The following is a 22,253-nucleotide window of genomic DNA, read 5'->3' on the forward strand; positions in this document are numbered from 1 at the left end:
TAAATAAGATTTTATCCAATTAACGAAAACTTTGAATTTATTTTAATCAATGAAAACTCCCAAGAATTTTTTGGAGTTAAAAATTAAAAATTATAAGGAGTTTTTTTTCATGCTCTAAACCCTCACAATTAATAATATTAAGTTTCCTCATTTTTTCAAGTTATTTATAACTTTTTCTGTACTATTTTCTCTCAACCGTTCTCAGTCAGGCCTGCCCGTGGAAACCCTAACTTCTGCAAAACGTCCGCCATTGCCATCCGTTGCCATCTTCCTCTGAAACACTTCTTCAGACTTTCAGATTTCTCTTGCCTGCTACTATCTCTCTTTCTGGTGAGTATATTTGAGCTTCAATGTTTCGTGTTTGTGAGTAGGAACAACAGCTTATCCCAATCCGTCAATCGTTTTGAAACAATGTTGAGGGAGGTAACATGAGAAGATCAATATCACTATATCGTCTTATTTTTCTCGTTTTAGTACTCGAACATCCATGCTCAGTAATGAAAAGAAGCAACAGTTAGACATTCGAAGCCAGTAAACTTCATAAACAACGAAAATTTGGCTTAAAAAACGGGGGAGATATCGAGCGATCGAGTATTTCACTCGCCTAGGAGAGGGATTTCACTTGAACGAGTGAAAGTGAAATCCCTAGGTAATTCACTTTCACCTGCCACTGTACTAATTTCTCAGTGGACCTCTACTCTTTATTTCCTCCTTTACTCCACGTATCTCCGTCTTCGTTCCTCTTTTTAGTTTTCTTTCTTTTTTATTTTCTGCATTATTTATTTCAGATCATCTTGTTATGCTCCTTTGCTGATTTTTTTTTTTTGGAATTTCATTGTAGCATTTAAGAAAAAAAGCATGTGTTCTTTACTCAAATTACCCAATTTTTTGAAATTTCAGTGAAACATTTAAGAGAAACAGAATGCAATCTGTACTCAAATTATCCATTGTTGATTCGCATTCTTATTGATATTGATGCATGACCAATAAAAAGGCATTTTTCATCATGTTAATTGTTTTATCTACTTTTTTAATGGTTGGAATTTAATGAAAACAAACTGTGACCATTTGCAAAGTGTTGGATTAGGATTTGTTTCATAAAATTTCATCAGTGTTATCTTCCTTCTTTTTAATATGGCCTTTAAAGTGGTAAAACACTTTGGTGTATCATTGCAGATTATTTTCACATGCATGATCTTCCATCTAATTTGCTCCAAATGTGGTTTAACCTTTATCTTATTGTTTGAATGCAAAACGAAGTGACCGCCAGACAGCCGCTGGACATATGAAAAAGGAAAAAATACTGAGAACAAAATATTCAAATGGTCTTTTTGCTCTCCTTTTCCAACATACACTTTTATCATTTCTTTTTTCTGTTGTTCTCTATATTGTTTTATATGGAACTGATATTGAGGTTCATGTTTGTGGTCCTCATGTTTTTAGTTTATCATTCTCAAGGTTGTAAGCATGAGAACCAAGATTATCTTACTATTATTTATTATAAATTCAGTTATCACTATTTGGCTATGTGAAAATAGTGTTGGTGGTTCTATTATAATACAGTAGGTAGTTTAGTTCATCATCTCAATAAGCCTTATTATTTTGTCATGAACATTACCTTTTTTCACACATTCTATCATATGCTTAGCAACTATGAGTTTGCTCTGGTTACTTTGTTTTTCTTAACAAAGGATGAATTGTTCTATTTACTTTTATATTTTAATATTTTCTTTTTCAGGTTTTTGCTAGATTAGAGGTTTGTTGGTCATCATCATGGGGATGTGAAGAAAACTGATGGCAGAATAACATTGACAGTTGATGGGATGCTATAATTTTCGTTGACAAAGGCCTTGAAGACAACTTCTAATGGAATCTGAAAACATAATTGAATCTGGTTTCCCTCTCTTCTCGAGGGGTGTCTCTTTGAAGACCTCTCAGAAAACCTCGCTAGAACTTAAACAAAATCTTAATTTCTCTCAAAATGAGTCTGGGAAAGCACCACACTCTTGCAAATCATTCTCTGATCTCAGCCTATCTGATTGGTCCGTCCGGACCTGCAAAGAACTTGGCATGAAACACCCTACACCTGTCCAAACCCATTGTATTCCCCAAATACTTGCTGGAAAAGATGTTCTGGGTTTGGCTGAGACTGGTTCTGGCAAAACTGCTGCTTTTGCCCTCCCAGTTTTGAATCATCTTGCCAAGGATCCATATGGTGTATTTGCACTTGTTGTGACAGCAACAAGGGAGTTAGCATATCAAATTGCGGATCAATTCAGGGCCCTAGGATCTAGTTTCAGATTGAGATGTGAGGTAATTGTTGGTGGTATGGATATGATTAACCAAGCACGGGCATTAATGCAGCGGCCCCACATTGTAATTGCAACACCAGGCAGGATTAAGGTCCTTTTGGAGGATTGTATGGACATACCTGCTGTGTTCTCTAAGACAAAGGTCAGTGGACTCATGGAAGTGTTTACTATTGTACAATGGGATTTTCAAAAAAATTCTCTCTGGAGAAGATTGGCTACTTCTCTATTGTCTTGGAAAAGATTATTTGCTTCTATGTTGGTCTATGATTTGAATTATTGTTTGAAAGAGAATTTTGTTTCTGAATCTTTGTATTTTTTATCAGTTTTTGGGCAATGATTTTTATGATAGAATTACATTCAAAGCAGGATGGCTGAACTGTAAAATTCGTGGAAAATAAATAACTGGATAGATATGAAGTAAGTACCATTTAAGTTTGCTTATCTAATTATTGAAATTAGAAATGCCAAGGATTAGGATTTGAGTTGTTCCTTCGAGGAATTTTTTTGTGTTTTTATTTGAAGCGTTAGTCTCCTGTAGAATCTTTTTACAAGTTTTTAAAGATTTTAGAAGCTTTAAAAAATGTTGAGATTTGAGTTTCAATCACATAGGTTGGTTTGTATTGTTTCTACTGTTGAAAAGGGTTGTGTTGCTTTTATCACATATTACTCCTCTTTTGTTTTTTTCAAAACAATGACATATCGGTACTCCTCTAAACATATTCTTGGTGGGTTTGATGAGTTAATCTTGAGTATTTATTTTATTACTTTTGGTCGTAGTGTTAGCTTCTAGGATTTGGGGCAATCCTTTGACTGGACAACTCAACTTGGTATTTCAAGGGGACTTGGTTTGTCATGTTGTCAACTTTATGTGAAAAGTATGTGCTATTTTTTTTTTCAGATATTCTTATTTATGATTTATATTTTTCTATGTTTTTAGTATCTTGTATTGGACGAGGCAGATAGGGTGCTAGATGTTGGTTTTGAGGAGGAACTGGAAGTCATCTTCAAGTGGATCCCTAAAGAGAGACAAACTCTTCTATTTTCTGCGACCATGACAAGTAACCTTCAGAGTCTGCTTGAGGTTTCAAAAAATAAGGTTTACTTTTATGAGGCTTATCAGGGGTTCAAGACTGTAGAGTCTCTGAAACAGCAGTATGTTAGTGTTCCAGCCAAGGATAAGGATGTTTATCTTTTTCACCTTCTTTCAAAAATTGAGGAGATGGGTATACGTTCTGTGATTGTTTTTGTATCTACATGCAGGTATTTGAATCTCTTTGTTACTTTCATGGTTGTAGAAGTTGTTGAGACCTTTGTTATGAATTATTTTATTTATCTCCTTTCAATTGTTGAAAAAAGAGTTGTCATTTCCATAGTTTGTTTTCCTTATAAATTATTTTAATTATCTCCTTTGAATTGTCGAAACAGGAGTTGTCATTTCCTTAGTTTGTTTTTAGAAGAGTTGGAACTGGCAGTTACTGCACTTCATTCCCACAAATCCCAATCTTTGAGGCTTGCTGCCTTAAACCGATTTAGATCTGGCCAAGCCTCTATCCTGTTGGCAACAGATGTAGCCGGCCGTGGATTAGATATTCCAACTGTTGATCTTGTTATCAACTACGATATTCCAAGGTTACTCTCCGTTTGAATACTTGTACTGTTTTTGGTTTCCTTTTGTTCTTTATTTTTCGAATGCTTCTAACTATTTGTTAATTGAGTGATTCAATTTCCAACTAATTGCAGGTATGCAAGGGATTATGTTCATCGGGTCGGTCGTACTGGAAGAGCTGGAAGGGAAGGGTTGGCTATTAGCTTCATTACTCCGGTAGTTATCACAAACATGTGTTTCAAATGTTTTATTTTATTTATTTTTGTAGAAAAAAATTCGGTATAAACATTAGTTTCATTTAGTGCAAGCTTTACAACTTTTCTTCTTGTCATGAGATGTGGGAGTAGACGTTGTTTTGGATGGTATATTTCAAAAAGGAAGTTGCAGGAACTGAAATACATCAATTGAATAGTAAAGTGTCAAACTTTGATAGGAGTGATGTTTTCCGCTCGTATGTGTATTTTTTGTTTTCCATAGCATATTTTGTTTTCCCATTTCCACCATTATGATTGACATCAATTCGTATGATTTCTAAGACAATTTAAGTAAAAGTACACAAGTAGTACTTTTCTGAAGGAGCATTTGTATGATCAAAGTAGAAAATTTTACTCGCATTGTTCTCAATCATATGAGAGGAATAGGAAAGAGGAAATAACACCCAATTGGTGTTTGATGGACTTTTTTCTTTCTTTTTAATGAAATGAGAGTAACTTAATTTTCTTGAACATTCATCTTCATAAGGGCCTCCTGTACTTTTATTTCTTGCCTTACAAGTATATTTGGTTGCAGAATGACGTTCATCTTCTTCATGCGATTGAATCTGTGATCGAAAAGAAGCTGGATCAAATAAAGCGTAAGAAATTTGGAGAGCATGAAGATATTAAAAAGGCAAGGTTTCGTTGGAAAACTCTTGGATCCTATGTTTGACTTGGTTCTACGTATTAGATTCAAACAACATTTTCATCTTGCAGGTATTTGATGCGAGAGGAGTTGCCAGAATGAAGATGGTCGATGATGGTTTTGAAGAAAGGGCGAAGTCAAGAAAAGATCAGAAACTTAAAACTCTTAAGGCGAAGGGCTTGCTGAAGAAAAAGCGTAAAAGTCGTAAATCATGAAATGCTGTTACAACAAGGCAAACATTGCTGCTCACCAAGATGTCCTGTTGAAGTTGGCTCTTCTCTTTGTTTGGGAGAGATTATAAAACTCGGGCGATTCCTCTAAACAATTGACCTGGTACATCGGAGCTCATGATGGTTGGGCCATTCAGCACCCAAGAGGCCAAGACTGCCCAAGAAATGGGATCTCAATACAGATTTAGTGAGGTTAGTATTGTATAGATGCGCGGCATAGGAGGAACTTCGTTTGAGTGTCTCTGTTATAATTTTGATAAATTATCTTCGTTCGAAGTTTCGTAAGTGACTGGTCACTTCATCCCGAACTCGTATAGGGGGGGGGGGGTGTCTTCATCTTATGCATCTATATGATCTTCATCTTCGAAATGGGTGTTAGTGTAGACAAGTTTTTTATTGTCAGTGATATAAAATTTTATCTTAAATGCTTTATAAGTAATTACAGTATGTTACATACCCTAGTTGTCTACTTATGTAGTCTCCAGCATTCTTGGACTTGTGTGAGTCTCCCGTGTGGTGGAGGCTGGACCCAGGCCTCGGTCCAACGCCTTCTCCGTACCTCATTCCTAGTAGTTGGGGGTGGGCATTGGTTGGGTCAGTAACGGTTTTTTAACTTGAAAAGCCTAAAAAAATCCGAATGGTGTCTCCCTCTGTTCTCTTTCCTTTCAATCTCATATAATATTAGATCAATTTCTAAACCAACTTGGGGTTCATTTCTAATCCAGCTCCAGACGGCCTTATAAGATAAATTCTATAGACTTATAAAAAATTACAAAAATATCTATATACATAAAATTTTTACAAGTTTATATCTCCAAAAAATCTAAAAATAAAATATATATATGATACATATATTTGTAAAATGAATTGGATCCAACACGGGTCGAGTTAGAAAAAATCCGTTTTTTTTTTTTTCCGACGAGTTTTCATGAAAGTCCTGCCCAATATCCACCCTTATTCACTGGATGCGTACTAAAACGGGCGTGCAGTGATATTTGAGGGACTGATGATGTTTAAATTAGACAAATGAGGCATAGGAACAATTCGCTGTAATCCTTGCTGGAACAATTTCGCAAACGATGAGCTTAGCTCTAGTGTTAACATAGAACACCTTTTCAAGAATTGATTGTGGAACAAAAATCTCAGTAAAGTTGTATGCTTATTTATACACAAACCACAGCTGTTCACAGTGGATAAGACCTGAGACTTTTTGCATGGTGAACCATATTTACAACGTTACTGAAACGCATAAAGCAGAAACAATAATCCAGGCAAGAAAACGGCTGTCGGTTGGAGGTGTAATCACAGTGATATTCTTTTCCAAGGAGTAAGTTAATGGGGATGATCAGACTCAGCTTGTCCCATATGAGGGAGGAAAAAAGGTCCATTTCATGCTTGAGGATGATTCACCATTTACAAATTCCGGGTCTCTCGGTTCGTGACAAAGCCAATACTTCCTCATACTTTGATCCATATACAAAGCCCCATAGCTGCAAAAGGCATTATAATAAAACACATACACTAATTTTCATTTGAGACCAGAAAACCATGAAACAAAGGTTATTTTCATTTTTACCTCAACGTCCTTCACTTCAAAATCTTGCGAGTTTGCCAGGCATGAATTGCCAAAGGTTTCTGATGCGGAACTCGATCCAGTCAGCCTTGGCAAACGAAATAATTTTTTACAAAGTTACAAAAACATGAACTCGTTAACTTCTCGATAGAAATAAGAGATGAAATATCATTGAAGAAGATGTGAGCTTACAGGTCTCCATCTAAATAGAGAGCGAAATGACCACCCCCGCCCAACGCTAAGTAATCACTTGAGCACAATGTGAAATAGCGATTAGCGCCTGCCATTACAGAAGAAGCAAGATTATTGACTAATTACATTTTCTCCAAACTCATAGACGGCAACACAGTAAAGGACACATTTTTTCTGCTGATGAATGATAGGTTCCTTGAGGATAAACTTTCCATGTAGTATTGCTCTATTATAGAATCATGACCATGAGTAATCTAAGGGACCCAATCACTATTTTGATATATTTTGGATTTCTCATTTCATGCTTATAAATCAAAAAGCACCAGTCGCAAACATGTAATGTAAGCTGCATTGAGAACCAAGCTACCTCATTATAGTGCAGACAGATGAATTAAACAAGTTTTGCGAATGTATCTAAAAAAATAACTCTTCAATTGTAAAATTGTCTATGAATTCACAAAAGGCTCAATGTTACATAAAACTAGTATCTTTAACAGTCTGTTTAGTATAAACTCTACAAAAAAATCATGGAGAAGAAACATTAACTAGATCAAAGCAATCAGTTAATCCATGAACAAATTAGAAGCAGGCCTACATGGTATAAGGTCTGATTAAAAAACATCGCAGTCCTTTGCAAGGATGAGCTGCTGGCTGAGATGCATCAGTGAAACCATATTGTGATGTAGTTTGTACGATAATATGATACAGACTCTTTCTTTTTATGGTCTGGACTGATCACTTAAATGTTATTCAGATTAAAAAGGAGACGTTGAATCTGATTACCTGTTGGTCGAAAAACAGCCAGATTACTCGATCTGTTCGAGAAGACAAAAGTATTATTTGTCCCCTGCTTTTAAACATAACCAGTCAATCCATCTAGACAGTTGCCTGATGAAATGAAATGAAATGTGACTTGTAGTAAGCCAGTACAAAACAGACTAGTACTCAAATGCACCTGATATTTTCTTCTATTGGTTAGTCCAAGTGGAGCCTCAATTAACCCTCCGAAAACAGCACCAGTTCGGTCCCCAACAACCTAAAAGTAGTAGTTAACACACATACAGTAACTCTTGGGGGGGAGACAGAGGGAGAGAGGGAGAGAGAGAGAGAGAGAAAGAGAGAGAGAGGGAGAGAGAGCAATACCAGGAGGGAGAAGCCAGGGCAAAGCATGCTTCTTCTGTACAGAGTTGAAAGTGATATTCCATGCCTCCAAGTACTGCATCAAGATTAAAATAAATTAAAAACCTTTCCGTGAAACAATTACGAACAATAAAGGCACATACCTACCTATAAAGTAGGATCCATTTCCTCTCTTGCACAAGTACTGGCAGTGAAATATAAAGACTCCTCCGAGTACTCTCAGAAAGAAGTAAGGAAGGTTCAGACATGTCCGGTAAAGTAACCCGTGATAAAGTTGCCTCTGGAACCTGAAGCGAACTCAACTCACACCCATCATTTCTTCCATCGCTGTTTTTCACAATGCTTTGATCTCTGAAACCATTTACTCTTGATGCTAGGTAGATAGCTTTCTTAATTGATTGTTTACCAAATGTAATCAGAGATCTCCTTCGACTTTTCTCTTTTACAGTTGAATCTGAAACCAATTTTTTGGTCAGGTCATGTGTTAAGGCTTCTGGGACCAGATCTTATTGAATGAAATGACAAGAAAAGACTTACCCAATCCAGCATTAATATCACTGATTTCTTCATTAGAATGTTTGCCTTGTTCTGGAGAGGATAGCAGTGAATACAGGAATGCAGAAAATGATGATGTGTCAGGACCATCGATTTCAGCAACTGAGGTCTCTGCTGTAGGCAACTGCTCTTGGGAATTCAACTCTGCCTTGTGATTAGTCTCCTAGTGAAGAAAGAGAAAGTATGTTGAATCCTTCTATGGGTTTTGACACAACTCGAATTAGTTAAGAAGTAAATCAACATCCTAAAACATCCAACTGGTAGTCGATGACGAATTATAGATAGGCCTCTGAAACTTTATCATGTTCAAAAAATTCAGACTTGAGAGCATGAGAAACGAAATGCCTAAAGGACTCAAATCCACCAAAAGGAGTCCTTAAAGCCGGCATAAGGCTGTGGCAATTTTCTATCACAAGGAAAGTAAACTGACTGCAACACGAATATCATACTTCAAAATTCAAAAACTAATTGCACCAAGGAAGGGAAATTCTACCTTCTCAGAAAAAAAAGAAAAAAGAATGGCATTGAAAGACAAAAAAGTAATCCCGCATTATTCTTAAAATGGAGATTTCATGAAGCGATCAATTCAAATCATGTGACCAAGCTAAAACACCAAAGATATGCAGAAATGAATTATCTTTCGGACGATCAGGAGGGCTTCGAGCTATATAGACTTGACCCGAAAGTCAACAATGATCGACCCCAAACCAGGGAAGGGAATGCCGTAGTTTTTATTCTAAACACAACATACTTTGACAAAAAAACAGTATCGACCAAAAAGCATCAAAATTCAGAAAAGGGGAAAATGAAAAACAACAAAAAGAACTCCCCCTAGAAGAGTTAACTAGTAATCGCTCAGAAACAATGAAAGAGAAACATTTCAGTAGAGAACTCATCGACTTATAATGCTAGGCCACATATCGAACTACTAAAAATTACAATAAAGCAGCTTCCGAAAAAACATGAATAATTTCAGTAACCCACAAATAGCAGTTAAAGGCTCAGAACTCTACTTACATCAGGTGTTGAGGGCTCATCAGAGATTGGATTGAGGATAACGGCCGTCAAATCAGAGACGAAATGCGCTGCTTTATTACGAAACGAGGTTTTGTAACCCATTAGAAAGAATCCCACAAAGGATACAACCTGAAGATTGAAAAGTAGAACTTGCAGAGAGAAAAGAAAGAGAAATTCTATCCGACAGAGAGAACCCAATATCAAAAGAACGGATAAGAATTAAAGAACAGCAGCTGCGAACCAGATGTGGAATCGTTACACTGCCTTTCGGTATATCTCATTTTCGCCTCTCCTTCATCCAGGAGCAGTTGGTGAGCTCCTGCCGCCACTTGCGCAGTTAGTGGGCCCTTGTTGGTCCGCTGATTCATCGCTCTTGATCAATGTCTAGACTATTGGTAGTGTGCAAAGTCAGGCTACAAGTCCAATCAATTCATGGGCCTTATTGGGATTTAACAAAAGAATACTTATTGCAGCCCATAATATGCTCTATATAAAGCTTACAATATTAAATTGAATGATGTTATATTTTAAAAGCCCAATACCCCTCATCCATGTGTGTTCAGTCTGGCCAACTGGGCCAAGTCTCGGTGAGTTGAACGACTGAACCAGCCTGTCCGAGCGGGTCAATGGAACCATGACAAGATACGATTGGACTGAGTTCAACCGGTGAGACTGATCAAGTTATATAACATTAGGGATAAGTGATAGAAGATGTTTCATGAAGAAGTTATATAAATGTAGTCGTGATAATGTAGGTGACAAAGCAAAATGATTTTTAATCATGAAAAAAGTTGTGGTAAGAATTATTTAGGACTGAGAACAACCGAGTGGAAGCTTGTAAGTGTAATAATAAAGCTTAAAACTAAGGGAAAAGTGGGCACTCGATGTTTTATATAATGGGGAATACACATATATGACCCCTATATATTGTGATTCATGTTATCCATCGCCTTTTTTTAACTGCTCGAGATTGTTGCATACAATGTTAGCTCAATTATAGCTTAGGTGAATGGGTTTATTGCCAATATTTTTCAAGTATTTTTTTAAATATTTGTTATCATTAAAATTAATTTCATGGGATTTTTCAAGCCAACAATTAATTATCCGGACTATTTTTTTGCGATTCATTGATCGAACAACAATTGAGGTTTTCAACAAAAGATTTCTCAATCATTGTTTACAAGGGGCCGAGTTTAGTTGATGATTCAACTGTTTTGTGTCGGATTGATCCAAGTTTGATAACACTAATAAAACCTTTACACTTTGAAAACATCTAAGAAAATTTGATAATTATGATAAAAAGGTGAAAAAGGACAATTTTAGAGTGCAAAGTCATCATAAGATGGGATGTTTGAATATCAACATAAAAGCATGATGGCTTTTTATTATTCAATTGGCTCGATTTAGGATTTGGGTTTAACTAATTTATAGTTATCTATATTGCTCAATAATGAAGAATGTAATTTGCCAACTTCTTAGACAGTTGTAACTTTATAGATACATCTCAAGACACTTATTAAGCACTTCCAATTGCCCAATTGGGGGTGATTCGAGTTTGTCATGATCTTGGTACCTTGGGGATTGAACAATTCCTTCCACAAAAAGGATTATGAAATGGGTCAACATGTACACAGTTACAGTATTACACTGCATCATTCAAGACGAATTGCGTCTAGTTAGTGATTGAAACACAAGATTTCTTAAATTCAACAATCTGGAGAGTCACGCAAGGGCTCAGCAGCTTTGAACAATTTTAACTTTCTTAACACAAGAACCAAACCGAACGCCAGTCAAAATCTCGGAGGCTTTACCTAATTCCCAGTCTTTAAATCCATATGTTCCTCTTTTGTTCGGGAGCCATCTATGATCTCTCATTAGCCGTCACCTTTTCGACAGGTCGGGCATGTCTCATACTTCACAAATCCGTAGTAAATTGTGGAATTTTAGTTAGCTGGAATCACCCATTGTGTTCGAACTTCAGCTCACGTTAGCACCAAGATTAAGCAGCTACTATTAGTTTTCTTCTTGTTTCTGCCTTAACTCACCAACCAAACAAGCTCGATCCAAAATTGAATATACATTTGCACAAAGGTAACTCTGTGCGTCGTCTCCATTTCCATTTGGAAATGACAGCACAGAGATGTAACTTTTCGACCTAGAGGAACAGCAAGATCGTGTTGGCTGTGGAGCACTCCGCAGCTGATCCGACCTCAGCAACTAAGACCTTAAAGCCTTTCACGACTTCAAACCTTCAAAACATCAAAGTTAAGTCAGAGTCTACATCCACAGACTGATGCAACGTAAGAGCACCATCCTGATGCAAGAAACATCCTACTGGAAGGAATACCAATCACAAAAGAAACCCAACACTGTTAAAGAGTTTACAGATCATTCCTCTACGAGCTCTAGAAAGAATTTCACATGAACCTTTTCCATAACAGAAGGATGTTAGGTTTCAACCTTCATTTCTGTTCAGTGAGGCGGGGTAAGACGAACAAGAGTTCTCAGACGGATTCAAAAGGCTTCACAAACTGAAAATTGGAGGGACTTGAGAGCTGTTGGATATGAAAAATAATATAAAGACATCCACAGCCACCAGACAGTAGTAGTACACTTGAACACAGTTAAAATCTTCACTAACGCATTAGCTGCATATCGTCAGTTCCCAGCCAGCTGGCCATGCACTTGAAAACGCAGGCAAAATGCACATAGCAAACAACAACGGAGGTACACTTCTTCACTCATCTGAAAGGCTTCTAGAAAAAAAAATTATGCCTAAATATACGAGTAAGCTACCAAGCCAAGCTATCTCAGAGAAGCACTCCGAGAGAAATACCTCTCCACCTTGAATCTCGTTAAACCCAACAAATGTCTCCTAAAAACTAGTAAAACATAGATGATCTTAAGAATGCTTCATGACCTATAAAAAACTATTTCAAAAAATAAAAGAGTGAAATAACAACTTAATGTCTTTTTTTAAAAAAAGAAAATGATAGTTCAAAAAGGTTGATATGATGTTCATGTGAAACTTTAGAAAAAGTGTTTTGCATCAAAGTTTTGTCAACGAATAACAACTACAGTTAAAGATGTAAAAATAGATGAGATGAAAGTGAAATAAAACATAAACTTGGGTCTTCAGGCAGTTTTTTCCAAAGATTTAATAAAAATCAGTTTGCACAGGTCTCAAAGCCAGAAGCCGGGGGCTGCTTCCAACTGGAACCATATGTTGTCCCACTTCTGAAAAGAATCAAAAGAAAGTAAAGTTCTCTATCTCATCTAGCACGAACTTGAAAAACAAGCAAAGAAACAAACTCTGATAATCGACACTTTTTTCTGGCACTTTACAATAGTAGCTAGCTCCCAATACTTGTTTCCAGCCTACCTCACACAGGCAAAATTTACAATTAGATTCTCTGACTTGACAATATTTAAAAAATATTCTTCTCAAGGAATTGTTCGCTTTATACAAAACAGAGACTAAATGTACCATAGGTTGTCCCATTTTAGGATGCTAAACGTATATTCTCGTAGTACTTAGGACGTCACCAAATGAATAACATCTAGTAAATAGATAGCAACAAAATCCAGAGCATGGCAACATCATTAAGCCAGATAAACTAGGATTACCTCAAAATAAAAAAATTCCAAACTACTCACATTGCATTAACTTGACCATTAGTGTGATACACAACTTGATAGGAATAATTTTGTTAATATTAGTGGGAATAATAATAAGTAGATTAATTTCAAGAAAAATTCTGTGGTTATTAGATGGGAAAAGGTTTTCTAATTACGGCTGGACATTTTAGGATGGACCTCAACCCAACTTTAACATAGTTAGGACCTCTACCTTATTGGGCCTAATTCCTGCCTTATTTAGTTTGAACCTGGTTCGTTGTTCATGTCTCAAGTCCATTGTCCATTTAGGTCAGCCTTCAACATGAGTAGTGGTAATAACCCCAACATAGATTAATATCAAGAAAAAACCTGTGGCTATAAGTTGGGGAGAAGCCTCCTAGCTTAAGCTAGTCATTTTAAAATGAATCAGGATCCAACGTCACAAATATAATGAGGTCTTTAAAATCTATTACATTATTCAGAAAATAAGTAAAGATGAAAAAGACATATGCTTGAAAATTGGCAGAAATAAAAGATTTAGAAAGCCCCGTGACACAACCTTTGTGCAGAAGAACATTAAAATGCTAAAAACCATATTTTATTAGAAATTGAAGAAAATGAGTTTCATAACCAAAACAGATAACCTTTGACATAAATAACAATCTTTCATCCTATAAAGATCCGTCTTAAGCAGAACATATCCATAACACAAAAATGAGACTAGGAACTTATCTCCAAAACATTCCTGAAAAAATAATATCCATATATTCATACTTAAGTGCTTGTAGTTATAAAACCAATTCAATGAGGACACAATGTACATTCACATAATGCTACAAACTTCACCAGGAGTTACCTGCACTACACTTATATTGTCCAGACTTATTATAGGCTACAGGAGAAAGTACCATAACTGAATGAACAATGGTACAATGTTATCTTTAAACACAAGACTGTTTTTGCACCTCGAGAGGTTGAATAAGGCAAAAGATTCAGACCGTAACAGGATAAGCAAAAGCCATACTAGAAGCCTTGTTCTACTTCCGACTCAACTTCTAATTTTTTTCTGAAAAGAGGCATAAACGTTAATAGACAGAAACAGGGACACCACGGTTTGGAAAGACAACCAAAGTTTCACATCAGCATTACTTTATCTGACCTGTGTATCAAACTAATTTTAATTTTTTTTTTTGACTTTTCTAACTAAAAGAACTATCATTTAAATTAAAAGAGGCAAACGGCAGATATTTTCAATGAAGATTGAGACTGCCTGTGCCAGTAACACAAAAGTGCCACATTTTAGGATTATGATTTAAACTATGAATACCAAATTTTGACTTCAAAGCTGACCTGTTTACCAATGCCATTAATAAGCAACCATTTTTACATGAAGATGGGCATCAATTTTCAACATAATTTATTGCTTCTGGTGGTATGCAATCAGTACCTCTGCATCTTTAATGTCATCAATCCCATCATGCATCTCAGGCTGATTGGTTCTACAGCCATGAACCTGTTTGTGCAGTTACATGACAGTTATCTGAAAGAAGGAAATATAAGAAGCCCAATGGGAGTTCAGTTGTAACTTTCTGAAAGAAAGCTTACCATGATGTGGGATTCAAGAGACAATGCATCACTACTGGCACCAAGAGATGGCTCGGGTGGCCTAGAGAAGAGTAAATGTGCAATAGATCTATCTATAGGATTTGTATTTGTTTCTGCATCCATAAACCCCACACACCTGCATATTGAATGAAAAGTAAGAGAACTCTAATGTCTACAGACATGAACCTCTACAACAACAGTAAAACAATCAGTAAACCCAACTTGTTTGCAATACACCCATTTGCTAAAATTGAGTAGGCAATTGCCATCCCCTTACTTGTTAGTTTCATCTGTCATTGGACCGGCATGTTTCTCTATGCGATTTTTGATGCTACTGTTCATATGTCTTTGTTCCGCACTCCTAGCCAAACGATACAAACTGTCTCTTATACAAAGCTTTGTTTTGATATCCAGCTGGAATCAAGCACATTCATGCAGCTTAGTGAAACTTCAAATGAGTATTCATGGTTTTCATGCATGATTATGTAGTGTAATGCAGTTTGTGTATATAGTTTTCCACAAACTTGAAGTAGTATCTCTGAGACATGCATCTATGCAGGTAAACACAAGCCTATCAATTTGCAGCATATGTGATTAACAGTCAATGGTAAACAAGCTAACAGAATGTAATGCATGCTATCTTGTCAAATGCCTCCAGTAACAAAGAGAATAACAATCCAGGTTCGAGATAGCTTTCATTTGGACACATAAAGATCTCAAATCAATGAAAAGTTAAAAATCATGTGGCCAAACAGTTAAACATGTAGGCTTCAACTAATCTAGTCGATTTGTTCCTAGAGAAGTAGATTCTCTCAGTACTGCATCTTTGTATGTGTTTACAACCCATACAGTTTCAGAAGAGAAAAAAAAAAAACAATAACTTTACCTGCTCCATAACATCTTGGAGCTGCTGAAAACTAGCAGCTTCGGGCGAGATTCCATTAGATAAGACAGAGCTCATGCAGGAAGAGCTGTCTTGTATAGCTGACGAATCTAAGCATTCTACTCTTGTAACTTCTGCTTCACTATCACCTCCTAATTCATCTTGAACATGGTTTATTTGCTTCTGAGTTGGAGTTTCATCATCAATTCCAGTGTGAGAGGCAGTCTGTTCCTGGGATCCACCACTATATTGTGAATGTAGCTGCCGTCTCTGATGGAACTTTTGTACTTTTTCCCCAGGTACGAAGACTGAAGGCTTGAAATGGTGATCAGGAGATCTCCTTAATGGGTGGACATTGTTGGGAGTTTGAGTTGAGGGCTCATACAGTAGGTTTTTGTTCTCAGATTTGGAAGTACATGCTGATCGTAGAACTGGATAATGGTGAGCAACTACATTCACATAAGAATTGTGCCCAGGGAGGTAGTTCATGGTACTGGATTCCCAACATTTTCTTGTTTCAGAGAAATCTTGCAGTGGTTCAGGATTCAGGGAATTTGTATATTTTTTCACTTGAGCCGGACCATAAGTCACACTGCCGTTCATTTCCGATGATCTTTCTTTTCTTTTTCGTTCTGACTGAACGTCGTTCTTCAACTGTTTTGGCTTACTGACCTGTATGGGTAATAAAAGTAGAGCATGAGGAACGAAAAGTCTTTGTACTTTTAGCAGAAAATTTCTAAGCTGAATAACCAAAACCTCTTTTTACCCAATTTGGATAAAGTGAACAAGTTATCACATTTGCCAATTTTTAAAATGAACATTACACTCATCATTAACTTCCTCATCAACAACAGCTGCATAACATGAGGCTACAATTGCTTTCAAGTTAATCAGTACAAAACATCAGAGACATGGGTTAGGGAACAATTGCTGGTCTCATATGAATATCATTAAAAATAAATTTCATCCAATAGTAATTTTAAGTCTGGTTCTACAACAAAATATTTAACCATAAAAAAGTAATAGGTGGCAAAACTAACCTTATTCACACCCTGAGGTCCTGTAACAAAACTTCCACTTGTCACCTTTCTAGAAAGAAGCATTTTGCTCTCTTCCCCTCCACTACCGTCATTTCCCTGAAATATTTTAAAAAATGAAAATTTTATTCTACATGACAAAAAAGGATATTTGATCAAAATTATCAACACAATGCAACTTGCATATTTCTGGTGACCTGTTCTCTGGATGCAGATTCCCTCTTATTTTGACAATTATCATCTAGCCGACTTGTGTAAGAGTAAAAACCCATATTTGAAGCATCGTCAATGTCTGAGGTCCAAGAATTAACCGCACCGGACATGTTGTTCTGATTATCGTCAAATACAGGACATTGACCATCAGGACTACATTTAGGATCAGTCGCAAATTTTGACCTGAATCCTAACTTGAAAGCCTCTTCTGTGCCACTTATTGCATGTGAAGATGGTGAAAACCATGAGGGCTCATCAGCAGTACTACCATTCTGTTGCCCATATGTTGAATCACAATTCCTGCCACCAACAACAAAATAAACATTAGAGAGAAAAAGAGACAGAGAAAAAGACAGAGATTGATAGATGACTCTAGTAAAGTGCCCGGTATATCTTGCAAAGAGAAGAGCACAAAAAAATGTCCTATATAAACTACAGTGGAAAATAAGGCCAAACATCAAGGGTGATCTAAGTCATTTAAATAGATAAAAAATGAAAGCAGTATAAGATCAGCAAGCATGGGCTATTCATTAGCGTAAACTACTATACCATATTCAGGAAAGTATAGATCATCCATCATTCGTAATATAGCAGCACTACAGACCCTGATCAATGGATAACGAATGTTAAATTTAGTTCTGAAGTCCAGGCACCCCTACAGGTTAATTTGGAAGAACACTGGTGTTGACTGAGTCGAGCTTTTCTAGACCCTAGAAACCTAACAAACTTAGGTAACATAATTGGTTCAGCATGAGCAGGATTGGTTAGGTGATTTAACTGGAAATGATAAACTAAGCTTTCTTTTCACATCATAAGAATAGGTTCGACTTGGACCCATCCTGCCCAGTACTCCTTTATATATCATAGCCCAGTCATTAACTGCTCATATTATGCCGATTGGAAATAAGCTCCTTCATACAAACAAGATGCACCAAAGAATTTCAACCCATTGCCTTTGTATCTCTGAACTGACCAGCCTCAATTCTATCACTTCATCAATATAAAAGAAATTTTGGATAGTTTTTGAGAAAAAAACAAGGCATTCTAATGGCAAGTAAGTTTCTACTCTCCAACACTGCCAAGTAAGACACCTGTACTGCAGACGTTTAAAAAAAAAAACCATGAAATACTTCCAATAGATTCCATTTTGATCCTGGAAGAGGGTTCAGAATGTCAAACCAAGGTGGCTACAAAGGAAAGGAGCCTCTCAAGTTATTGCACATTTAGATACCTTTGTAAGACGTTGTTTACGTTTATCGAGTGTCCAACTATATCCATCAATGTTCAACCCAAAAAAGTTCAACAATGTGTGTTAAAAAAATGGAAATCACAACTGCCAGGAAGAAAATATAAGAGTACCTGAACATCTGATCAACGTCCTCAAAGTTGCCAATATCAGGCCACCCATAGTCAAAAATATTCTGACACTCATCATCCTGCTGTTCATTTCTGAAGAACTCCAGCACATCATCTGATGAAGAAATATCTGGTAGTTGGAACTGACACAAGGTCTGATCATCTGTGCAGAACTCATTGCCAACAGAGTCTATTTCACCACTTTTAAAGCAACTATCTGACACTTTTGAACCCTTACAAGCTAAATCAGTAACAGCATCAATACAGCCCATTTCATGCAAGTGGGACAATGCGCTCTTCTCCAACATTGGAGCCTTTGTTTCAGTCAGGCCTAAATGAATAGTGAGCCCTTCCTTCCCAAACAGAACATGTTATAAGGTTACTTTTTCATTTCAGTGCTCCTTCAGACAGGATTCCTACTTTAGGAAGCTTCTTGTATCAGCGCCAAGCTATCTGCCCATATCACAACCACAATACAGAAATGTTGTCCATGAGACATCTAAAACTGAAACATTAACTAAACAATGCCATAATGAAGACGGTAAGTCAAGTATTCAACCTCCAATAAAGGGGGCAATGGCCTCTGGCTTAAGAAATAGGATCAGCATGATAAATTGTGACACAAATATAGATTAAATTGGAAAAAAAATAGAGAAAAAAACTAATTATATGGTGAAATTAACAAAACCTATTCTTTTTTCTTTAAACTCTAGCTTATGCTGTTGCATGTTCTGAATTGACAATGTGGAGAATACTAACATCATGCTCATAAATACTAACCAAGCCAGATACATTGAATACTAAAACTTTATCATTGCAACTCTGATTGAAATACGCTCAGACACAAAACCTAATAAGTAATGGACCTCACGGCATCAACAAGAAACATTATTAAGTACTCAATGCATCCTTAAACTGTCAAGGTTTTCAGGGTAAGCTTATCAGATGAAACTGAGAATAAAGATTTGGTTCCCCTTCACAAGTTGTAGATGTTCTTATTGCACATGTACGTAGCCACTTTGTTGCAACCTCTTATTTGCAGCAAGCAAGATCAGTAGTTCAAGTGCCCCTACATCACTCAGCTAGAAACAGAAGGGTTTAAAAGTAGTTGGACTGCATTAAAATGTGATTAAAACAGTATAAAATAACATTCTTCCATCACTTTGTAGTATTTTCAGGCACCACTTTTAGTCACTGCGAGCCTTCTCCTGCTGACTGTTTGCTATATTTCTGGGTTCAGTTGTGTGTACATATAATAAGTATTAGTTCAAGCACTCGTTGGCTACAAAAGGGGCGAAAACTAGAGCCAACTCAATAACGGACGCTTCCTCAAGGTTCTAAAAAGCATCTTCGGAAACCTTTTGGTTTCTTGGATAAGAATCTGAGGACTACGAACTGGATTAATTCAATGAATTTCTTCCGTCAGCCACATAATCATATCAGTGTTTGCAAAACCTTCTACTTTTGATCAAATATGTATTCCTCTAACCGGTAAAACTGTTCCGAACAAAATAAAATGCCTAAGATGAAAAATGAGTCACTGTGGTAACTACCACTTTCTCGGAAAAGAAAAAAAGAAGAAGAAGGAAACAACCACTTTCTGAAACGTTACGAAGAAATCGGAAAGGCGTAAATTGATCTAAAAGCAAGTTACAATCGTTTGCCCCACCAAGAAAGAACCGGAGCCTATGCTAGAAATCCAAAACCTAAAATCAAGTCCACACTACAAAACAACTACGGATTCAACACAATCACTTCGCTTTCCTGTTGTCGACAAGAGCAGTAAAAGAAGAAACCGAATCGGCATGTAAAGCAAACTCACTTCAAAAACGCCCCAACCGCCTTCCATCCGAGATGCTCACCCCCCACTGAACATATGCTGAACCGTCCAATGAGATTTCATCCTCGGATGAAGAAACGTTCCACAGATCTCCAGCGGAAGAGTCCAAAACCTGACAAAACTCTGAACCAGAACCTACCAACGAGTATTCAACAAAAAAACGCAAATAAACAAAAACAGAAAAATTACCAGCTGCTTAACTCCCGCCGCCCTGCCAAAATAAACACCGTAAAACCAGAAAACTCCGCCGGAAACCAGACTCTTCACCACTTCAAACCTCAAATCTGCTAAAGACACTCCACCCTAGCGAGAAAAATACAGCTTCAGTTCAGCTTCCCGATTTCGAGAGTTCTTCCGCAGCCAGAACGAGTTCTCTTTCTCCCAATTTCGAATTTTAAAAGCGACTTAAATAAAAAGGGGCCGGGAGCGTGCCACGTGGACCAGAGATCAAAACTAGGCGACGCATATTAGAACTGGTGGCCGAGAGTTGCTGATGGGATCCGATCAGTTCCTGCAAAATGATTGGCCAGATGCGCTTCCAAGCCTTTGAAACGCCGACACGTATGACACACCACCATTTACCGTGCCCCCGGGCTGCCTTGTGGCGTCTTGGGATTCCTTCATTTAGAGGGAAAAGAGAAGACTAAAATAAACGCGCTGCCTACCGCAGCTGGTTTTATTCGTGAGTACGTATGCAAGTGGCAGCGTTTTTTCAAATTAGCGCGTCTTTTTAATGTTGTTCGCGAGAAAAAAATGGTAAGGATTTTGCCGCCTTAGTTTTTTTGTGGCTAAGAGTAGAATCAGGCGTTGCGGGACCCTGCAGTGGCATAACTGGATCCCGGTAAACTTGGGCCGCAAATCATTTTTTTTATAATATTCCTCTTCAAAGCCAAGTCACTCTTTTTCTTCTTATTGCCACCCAACTAAACCAGTTCATAATTCAATTTTGTTTTTACTGAAAAGCTGGCTCAAACTAAAACTTGAAATAAGGCCAATTAAGTCTAATAAGTCAAAGTTGAGATTTTTTAAGCTCGCCTTATTAGCTCATGAACGACTTGTTAACATAGATTATTTTGTAAAAATACCATTTATTGTTGTTTGCCAATAGAATAAATACTATTGAAAATGGTATTTGTTCTTTTTATTAGATCTATTAAGTTGGTTATTATACATTAGTATGCTTTATTGCAAAGTCTTTGACTCCTCTCTGATAGTTTGTAGTTCAATGGTACTAAGTTTATCATAATTTTTATTTTTATTTTTATTTTTTATATATATTAATTTAAATATATGATAAGCGTTAAGGTCAGATCAAACTCAAACCTACATAGGTTCAAGTTTGGCTTGACCCGATGATACCCCTATTTTTCTGCATATTGTGTTTTTTTTATTAAATTTATTTATAAAAAGATAGTATATAATTTTTTACTTTATAAATATTTAGTTGCCAATGGTTAATATAAATTTTATTCATGTTTTATAAACTAATTTTTGGAAGTAAAAAATATAAAACCTTGCGATAACCTTGATTAAATTAGGGTTAAATACAAATGAGCTAAATACACGAGAAATTACACTTGATTAAAGTATTGTTTATGTTTCTAACTTCTTATGTATCATTCTCTTTGATCAATTTTACAAAAACTAAGGAAAAAAGCATCATTGCTTGAGAGGGGGAAGACTTGATTCTTTATATCGCAATGAATTTTTTATTGATGCCACTTATTTTTACAAATATTTAGATTTAAAAATAATGTTATTTTTATTTTTTATTTATTTATTTACCCAATTTTTGAGGGTCCAGATAGGCAAACAAATGATTGATCGAATACCTTTTTCTTCCGTTTTGGGGAAACATTAATAGAATGCATACTTGTTTATACCATTAACCTCCTTTAAACCTTGATTGTTAAATAGGCCACTTAATTAAACTCCTGTAGACTTGTTTTTATGTGTTAATACATCCTCAAATAAAATTATGAGATCTAGTTATTTGGCATTAAATATAACCTTTAAATTAATAGTAAAAAATGCCATTGATAAATGCCTAATTCTTCTCCCTTCTATCCCAACTATGGTAGGGCAAGGGTTAGGTTTAAGGTGGGGTTTTAAAAAAATTTAAAATAGCTTATTGAGCAAAATAACTTCTTTTTTTTAAAAAAAAAATACAAGTATA

At 36.4% G+C, this 22,253-nt stretch overlaps 3 protein-coding genes across 7 annotated transcripts; 1 reads left to right on the forward strand and 2 right to left on the reverse strand.

Annotated features, from left to right (window-relative positions):
• The first annotated feature begins 210 nt into the window (after positions 1-210).
• Positions 211-5,493, forward strand: LOC137941365 (DEAD-box ATP-dependent RNA helicase 36). 2 transcript variants are annotated; one of them, XM_068786734.1, is made up of 7 exons: positions 211-423; positions 1,739-2,454; positions 3,250-3,572; positions 3,738-3,941; positions 4,053-4,134; positions 4,708-4,806; positions 4,890-5,493. In XM_068786734.1, the coding sequence occupies exons 2-7, from the start codon at positions 1,867-1,869 to the stop codon at positions 5,031-5,033; spliced, it is 1,440 nt and encodes a 479-aa protein (XP_068642835.1). In that variant the 5' UTR covers positions 211-423; positions 1,739-1,866; the 3' UTR covers positions 5,034-5,493. The 2 variants fall into 2 exon arrangements, with proteins under 2 accessions (XP_068642835.1, XP_068642837.1); XM_068786736.1 differs by having other exon boundaries at positions 211-330.
• A 669-nt stretch (positions 5,494-6,162) lies between these two features.
• LOC137941366 (uncharacterized) lies at positions 6,163-9,823 on the reverse strand. The gene is made up of 10 exons (XM_068786737.1): positions 9,767-9,823; positions 9,526-9,654; positions 8,491-8,671; positions 8,101-8,407; positions 7,957-8,029; positions 7,769-7,849; positions 7,597-7,660; positions 6,814-6,901; positions 6,625-6,709; positions 6,163-6,538 (listed from the first exon to the last, which is right to left on the reverse strand). The coding sequence occupies exons 2-10, from the start codon at positions 9,625-9,627 to the stop codon at positions 6,455-6,457; spliced, it is 1,065 nt and encodes a 354-aa protein (XP_068642838.1). The 5' UTR covers positions 9,628-9,654; positions 9,767-9,823; the 3' UTR covers positions 6,163-6,454.
• Positions 9,824-11,106: 1,283 nt separating this feature from the next.
• LOC137941697 (protein LNK1-like) lies at positions 11,107-20,447 on the reverse strand. Of its 4 annotated transcripts, XR_011110429.1 has the most exons (10): positions 20,267-20,447; positions 20,060-20,189; positions 18,241-18,690; positions 16,866-17,181; positions 16,672-16,767; positions 15,635-16,303; positions 15,026-15,162; positions 14,749-14,884; positions 14,494-14,656; positions 11,107-11,774 (listed from the first exon to the last, which is right to left on the reverse strand). XR_011110429.1 is itself a non-coding variant. In XM_068787220.1 (9 exons), exons 2-9 carry the CDS (start codon positions 18,543-18,545, stop codon positions 11,769-11,771), a joined length of 1,731 nt encoding a protein of 576 aa, XP_068643321.1. In that variant the 5' UTR covers positions 18,546-18,690; positions 20,060-20,447; the 3' UTR covers positions 11,107-11,768. The 4 variants fall into 4 exon arrangements, 1 of the variants encoding a protein (XP_068643321.1); XR_011110430.1 differs by lacking the exon at positions 20,060-20,189; XR_011110428.1 differs by having other exon boundaries at positions 20,060-20,447.
• Positions 20,448-22,253: the final 1,806 nt, after the last annotated feature.

This window comes from Aristolochia californica, unplaced genomic scaffold (genome assembly GCF_029961685.1).
Source record: "Aristolochia californica isolate CCGP_79_NKW_82.1479 unplaced genomic scaffold, dmAriCali1.0.hap1 SCAF_9, whole genome shotgun sequence".
Classification (NCBI taxonomy): Eukaryota; Viridiplantae; Streptophyta; class Magnoliopsida; order Piperales; family Aristolochiaceae; genus Aristolochia; species Aristolochia californica.

Excerpts from the sequence above, each read along its gene's own strand:
- LOC137941365 (XM_068786734.1), top strand. The coding sequence starts at position 1,867 with ATGGAATCTGAAAACATAATTGAATCTGGTTTCCCTCTCTTCTCGAGG. Across the intron at positions 2,455-3,249 it reads CTGTGTTCTCTAAGACAAAG|TATCTTGTATTGGACGAGGC; the intron begins GTCAGTGGACTC and ends CTATGTTTTTAG. Across the intron at positions 3,573-3,737 it reads GTTTTTGTATCTACATGCAG|GAGTTGTCATTTCCTTAGTT; the intron begins GTATTTGAATCT and ends TTGTCGAAACAG.
- LOC137941697 (XM_068787220.1), bottom strand. The coding sequence starts at position 18,545 with ATGTTGGAGAAGAGCGCATTGTCCCACTTGCATGAAATGGGCTGTATT. Across the intron at positions 17,182-18,240 it reads GACGTTGATCAGATGTTCAG|GAATTGTGATTCAACATATG; the intron begins GTACTCTTATAT and ends TGTTGGTGGCAG. Across the intron at positions 16,304-16,671 it reads GACCTCAGGGTGTGAATAAG|GTCAGTAAGCCAAAACAGTT; the intron begins GTTAGTTTTGCC and ends TTACCCATACAG.
- LOC137941366 (XM_068786737.1), bottom strand. The coding sequence starts at position 9,627 with ATGGGTTACAAAACCTCGTTTCGTAATAAAGCAGCGCATTTCGTCTCT. Across the intron at positions 8,408-8,490 it reads TGATATTAATGCTGGATTGG|ATTCAACTGTAAAAGAGAAA; the intron begins GTAAGTCTTTTC and ends AATTGGTTTCAG. Across the intron at positions 6,710-6,813 it reads CTCTATTTAGATGGAGACCT|GCTGACTGGATCGAGTTCCG; the intron begins GTAAGCTCACAT and ends TCGTTTGCCAAG.